At 39.8% G+C, this 6,245-nt stretch overlaps 1 protein-coding gene across 1 annotated transcript; it reads left to right on the top strand.

Annotated features, from left to right (window-relative positions):
• Positions 1–387: 387 nt before the first annotated feature.
• On the top strand, positions 388–5,504 carry LOC149108549 (monocarboxylate transporter 10-like). The gene is made up of 4 exons (XM_089293771.1): positions 388–466; positions 3,853–4,215; positions 4,325–4,434; positions 4,788–5,504. Exons 1-4 carry the CDS (start codon positions 388–390, stop codon positions 5,292–5,294), a joined length of 1,059 nt encoding a protein of 352 aa, XP_089149897.1. The 3' UTR covers positions 5,295–5,504.
• Positions 5,505–6,245: the final 741 nt, after the last annotated feature.

Below are 6,245 nucleotides of genomic sequence, written 5' to 3'. Positions count from 1 at the left end.
GAGTAGCATTATTTAACCATAATTATGATCGCGATTAAGGAAATTGCCGGGCCGTTTGTATAACGTGCTTGTGTCTTTTACTTCTGTGGGGAAAACACCATGTAGCCATCATTTAAATTTAGCTTATTATTGTGGCATATAAACAAAACGTTTTTGATTTCATTGAGAAAAAACGATCAGGAGCGTTATTGCAGTTAATCGCTTAAAAAAGAGATAACTAATGTCTACTGAACAGAGAGTTAATCACAAGTTCTCATTGCTAGCCAGTAAGCGACGATAGACTCATCTCCTCTCACTGCCGGTGAACATGTCTTACGTTCTTTGAGGTGATTAGAGAGCCTTTCTTTAATACCCTTTTGAGGTAATTACAGCCTTTCTTTTATCATGATGTCCACATCAGTGGTAGGAATGTGGCTTTCCTCTACCTTAGATGTACGAATGACGTTTCCAAACTCATCTATGCTAAGTATACTTGGGCTTCAGACGATGAAGTCTGTGTTTAGCCTGGGGCCAGGAAAATTGAGAAAAAAACGGAGGGAATGCTCTAAATGGAAAAATCTTATTCAAAAGTCAAGAAATTACTTGCATATAATGAAAAAAAGGTTTCAAATATAGCTTAGTATAGTTTGTTTTCTCGTCTTTTGCTTTGCACGTGTTCATTCCATTCTCTATCTCGTGCTGCCAGAGTACCTCCACTGGACCTTACATCACTTTACTGTCTCTTTACGCGATTTGCGCACAGACCTGTTCTGTTTGAACGTTTTAACAATGAAAGATATCGTCTCCAACAGTTATCGAGAGCAAACAGTAGCATCCAGTTAACAGGCTGAATTGAAAGGTAATTTTTTTTCCGCGGAATGTTCATGAATTAAGGATTTTTAAGATTCCCTCGAGCAGTGCTCGGGAAAGTCACGAAAAAGTCTATAAGTGCTCCTTAGGTATGCCGCGTTGTGATCATCTTGCGTCATTTATAAAAGCCGTTTGAATTATTTTTTTGTGTGGTTCACGGTCTCTGCATTCTTTGATGATAACGAAAATGCAAACGAAATGTGCTTTCAACCTACAGGCGATTACAGCTTCATTTGAATTTCATTTGAATTTTTTTCGTTTTCTGAAAGAATGTGTTTTAATGATATTTTAAGTTAGAGAGGACCATAATTGGACAGTTTTCCTACTTGATTGATGTTTGATAAAGCAGAAAACCTCTGAGTGCAACTTAATGAACACAACAGCAAATTAATATTTGCATTAACAACAAAAAGAAAAAAAAACGCCCCCTTCTTATGTACGTGCTTCCGATGTGATATTTAAAAGCGTGAGGCAAAGAATGAGAGAGATTCACTTTACGGTAACACTCCTTTATTAGTTGCTGAGATGACAGAAACAAACAGCAAAGTGATTTCTAGCCCGGTAAGTTAAAATATTTCTGTTTGTAGAATTTTAATTTTAACAGGTGTTTGCTGCGGAAATAAAGTTTATGTTAAGTTAAATGGCAGTTAATTGTGCACCGGAGAACGTGGCGTGGCATGTGTTAAGAGTGAAGTAAAATAACGTTCGCTAACAAGAATCGTAGTATCATAACTTATGAGCAAAGGCACACTTACATGGCGTGGCAATTTGTCACCCACAGTTTGACCCAGTTTGATAGTAAATGTGTGTAGAGCAGATAAAAATCGGCCCTGGTTTAAGCTATATATTGGAAGAGTTAAAAAGCAAACTGAATTGGCACGCTACAATTTAGACCAAGTTTGAAAAGAAAATGTGTGCACGGATAAACAAAATTGACCCGAGTTTCATATACACGAATAAACAAGAAGTAGAAAAAACCCCGACAGGCAAATCATGCTGTGTAAATTAATTTTGCAGTTGAATGAACCAACAACTAAATCTGGCCCCAGTTATTCGAAGGCAGGATAACGCTAACCATCTAGTGTGGATACTGAGGTCTTAACAAAACAAACCACGCTATCCGCGAGATGGTGTTTTATCCAGTGGATGGCGTTATCGAAAAACCCGGGCAAAGTCTACAAATCGAAGCATCTCGATAGTCTAGTCGTGCACAAAAGATGTGTAAAAACGGTCCACTTTTTTTATCGTGGGTGGACCTCCGGTTCTTCGACCGGCCGGTCGCACGCGGGGGTGAAAAGATTTCAGCCCGTCTATCAAGCTGGTCCGTTCTTTAATAGCGTTGAATTCATCTATCACAATCTCTGCCCGTTTGTCAAGCTGGTCCGTTCTTAAATAGCGTTGAATTCATCTAAAACAATCTTGGGGTATCCTTTCACTGCTATGCTATCAAAAACTTGACACTTTAACCCCTAACACTCCGATAAATGCTAGTTACGTAGTAATTACAAACCAAAGACGTCAACAAACCTAAACGCATCCGACATCCCCCGCAGACTCACTTTACGAACCAAAGACGTTTTTAAGACCATTTATAACTACCTTCAATCCATCACTTCCTCACTTTTCTAACATCATCAAAACTGAAACATTACAATTTGTTGCTCTCTTCTAACCGCTACAAAAACGTTTTTCAGCATTTGCCTGTTGTAGTCTTCAGACGTTCCCCTAACCTTCGTGACTTACCAGTTACAGCTAAACTCTCTTCTAATTCTTCTAATCCCAACTCCCTTCTGGTTCTTTCCGTTGTGGCAAAAACTCTGCTACTTGTCCCTACATTTCTCATGGACTTACTACATATACCTTCTTTTCTACCGGGGAAACGCGCTTCATAAAATCTAACCTGACCTGTGATACTAAAAACCTCATCTACACGATTCAATGTTACCGCTGTAATTTTCAATACATAGGAGAGACGAAATGATGATTAAAAGACCGATTTAGTGAACACCGCCGAACATTCCCTGTCCTGTCCTAACCACACTGCTAACGACATGCAATTAATCCCGGTCGAAAAAAATCTTTTCGAACCGAGACTCTATCCGTAAGGCCAGGGAAGCTTTTTTAATTCAAAAAGGCAGAACAATTGATCCTGATGGTCTAAACATCCGTGAAGAAACATATTAATTGCTCTCATTTGTTTCCTTTTATTATGTTATTTTATTTTATTTTATTTTACCGTATGCTTATCTTTAATTTACACTGTCAATTAGCTTTACGTATTTCAGGTATTACGAAAATATCGGCTACATAAATACACTTCCCAATGTAAAGTTCTCACTGTACCCGAAGAAGGCTGGTTTGGCCAGCCGAAATATAGTACACCTTCAAAAAATCATCCCACGTTATGTCGGTTTTTGCTTTTGTATTCTTCACTTTCTTAAACTTTGCCTAAACAATGGGTCCTTAACATTTCCGTATCGACAGGCCTTAGTGCAGTTGCGGCATTCCCATTAAATAGCTTTGTCAGTTGAATGTTAACAGACTTTGTGAAAAACACTCGTTAGCAGCTATATTTTCAAGTAAATTAAAATTGGTATTTGCAGCTAGACTTGAGAAATAGTCTAGCACGCAATGAACTATCTGTTACCTTAAGTTCAGAGTAACTTGCTGTTCAGGGCCACAGCCGGTGACGTAAAAGAAGAAGAAAACTTAACCTCAAAATAAACGTGTCGGTGAGCATGATTTTCCATGTTTAGAGATAAAAGCTTAGTCAAGGAGTGTTACATAAATTTTTGATGTACGTTACTACGTGCCTCAAACGCGAGAAAAATCATCAACCATGAAGTAAACAAAATTTGTTTTGCGGTTTCCAGGAGTAAATACGTAATTAATCAAAAAAAATTAGACCTTGCACCCCCAGCTGACTCAAAGGCTTGATAAGAGACGGTCAGTAACAAGCAAACGAAACTGGATGGAAACTGACTTGCTCAAATGATGTTGAAGATGTCGACGAAGAAGAACCTCGTCATGATGAAGAGACTCTAGAGGGTAGTGACATCCAACAGACTCGACTTGATGCCAAGCCCTACTCTGAGAACAAACCTCGTCCTGATACAGAGGCTGTATATGCCAGTGACAGTCAGCATACTCAACTCGATGCCCAGGCCTGCTGTGATAAGAAACCTCGTCCTGATACAGAGGCTCTACATAACAATGAGCCATCTCGTGACGTTGAAGCCCGGTGTAAAGACGAATTCAATCTCGACAAAAACAGTAGCGTTCAGGTTTTTAAAGAACCTCATCCCGACGAAGAGGCTGGGTTAAATAAAATACCTCATCTTGATAACGAGGCTCATTATGACAGAGGTTGGGCGTGGGTGGTTCTTGGAACAACATTTTTGATGGAATTTTTCGTTGGAAGACTAATAACCAGTTCTGGAGTCATTTATGCGGCACTAGTCAACCTCTCAAACAGAAACAAAGCCTTTGTTTGACTGGGAGATTTTGAGCAACAAAGCATTTTTCATGTGGATCGCTGTCATTTTCATCTTTATGCTCGGTTACATGGTCCCTTTTGTTCATTTGGTGAGTTTTCATCATAAGTTCCTTTCAACCTTTTCGGGTATCTGTCCCCTTCAATAGATCTTGTTAGAAATTGTACCTAAGGCAGATAACTGCTTGAAAGCTTTGAAATGTCCAAGAAAAGTGTCGTTTGTGGAAAACCTTTGCTGAAGGGCTCGGGTACCGCTTCGTATTATCTAATCAAAATCTAGAATAAACTCTTACGACTACACAAAAAGCTGTCTCGTCATCAAGGCATTCTGTTGCTTAGCAACCGTTCATTAGCCCAATACATTTATTGGAGGCCAGATGGTGCTCAGTTCCCCTCCATTACTGAATATGTACGTGATCAGTTTTTAATTTTTGATTTATTTTAGGTTCGCTTGGCTGAAGACCTTGGAATTGACAAGACTCGTGCCTCCCTACTGTTAACATTTGTAACTGTGGGATTAGGTTTCGGTCGTGTTATCTTCGGCCGCATCTCGGATATCCGACGCTTCAATCGCGTTTACATCGCTCAAATCGCCTTTCTTGTTGTAGGCTTAAGCAATTTTGTTGTACCTGTTACAGAATCCTTCACCATTTTAGCCATAGATGCTTTTATATTTGGTTTGTTCGGAGGATGTTACTTAATCATAAACCCAGTTATTGTTTGTGACATTCTGGGTCCGCAGAAAGTCTCGTACGGTTTAGGAATGACTTTCTTTGTAATCGCCATTCCGCGAACACTTGGACCGCTGATCGCTGGATGGATTTATGACGGACTCCAGAGTTACGCTATCGCATTCTACTCCTTGGGTGCCACAACGTGTATTTCCGCTGTCCTAGCTTCTTTTGTTCCAATTTTATTGCGTAAGCAAGGTGAATATGTAATAAACCCTTGATATAAAACCAAATGAAGCCCAGGTCATGTGGTCTCTTCTGACTATATCAAGACCCATAATTAGCCACTGGATTATATTACCTTTTAATATTATACAATTATATACAAAGATATGGTTTCGTTGTATAATTTGACAGAGCTCTCGTGTGAAGTAATTTCTGCTAAAGGGTTAGCTACTTAATAAAGGCAACACAGAACTTTGAAAAGGAAATATTGTGTTGTGTCTTCTTTATTTAATTGTAAGGGTACAGCTGACTTGACGACTAACCTTACGACTGAATGACTAGGTGACTCACTGACTGACTCACTGACTGGCTGACGGACTCACTGACTCACTGACTCACCTTTTCTTTCAAGTTCATCTGTGTTGCTAATTAGAGCTTGCATTATGGAATTAATTTGACAACTTTGTACATCTACATGTCCACTGAAATTGTGCATAATGTTTTAAAATAGTTACATAACTTATTCACTGTGGAAGGTAAACAAATCGTCCCTTACCTCCAGGAGAATTGAAGTATCCTTAAAGTTGGAGGGATAAAAGCATTCTTTTGACTGTCTACGTCCGTCAGGTAGCAAATCACGTGGTACTGTAAACATGCCAGCTAGCCCCGCTTTGCGAAGACTATCTTGACATTCGGAGACAAACTGTGTGCAAACTTTGCGACACGGCGGCAACGGAGTGTCGCGGCCTTTCTCGCATTTCGGCAGATACAGCGAACACAAGATCGTACCCGCAAAATCTGAACACAATGTCAACAATGGAACGTACAGGTTTAGAAGGGGAGCTTGAAAGTCTTGATAAGGTGTGCCATCGACATCCGGAAATCTTGCTGTTAACCTGTAGCCTGCACTGGAACAAGACTCTACAGTGACAAGTTCGCAATTTTCGCCCGCCGATACCAGAGGGATCGAGGCAGCAGCTAACAGAAGCAATGTGTAAACCAGATCC

This window comes from Orbicella faveolata, unplaced genomic scaffold (genome assembly GCF_042242905.1).
Source record: "Orbicella faveolata isolate gen_17 unplaced genomic scaffold, um_ofav_v1 contig_25, whole genome shotgun sequence".
In the NCBI taxonomy this organism is placed as follows: domain Eukaryota; kingdom Metazoa; phylum Cnidaria; class Anthozoa; order Scleractinia; family Merulinidae; genus Orbicella; species Orbicella faveolata.
This window is presented reverse-complemented; position numbering and strand designations above follow the sequence as displayed.

Bases quoted from the DNA above. Each gene is read 5' to 3' on its own strand.
- LOC149108549 (XM_089293771.1), top strand. From the start codon at position 388: ATGTCCACATCAGTGGTAGGAATGTGGCTTTCCTCTACCTTAGATGTA. The intron at 467-3,852 runs GTATACTTGGGC...ATGATGTTGAAG, and splicing joins TCCAAACTCATCTATGCTAA to ATGTCGACGAAGAAGAACCT. The intron at 4,216-4,324 runs GTTGGGCGTGGG...CCTCTCAAACAG, and splicing joins CGAGGCTCATTATGACAGAG to AAACAAAGCCTTTGTTTGAC.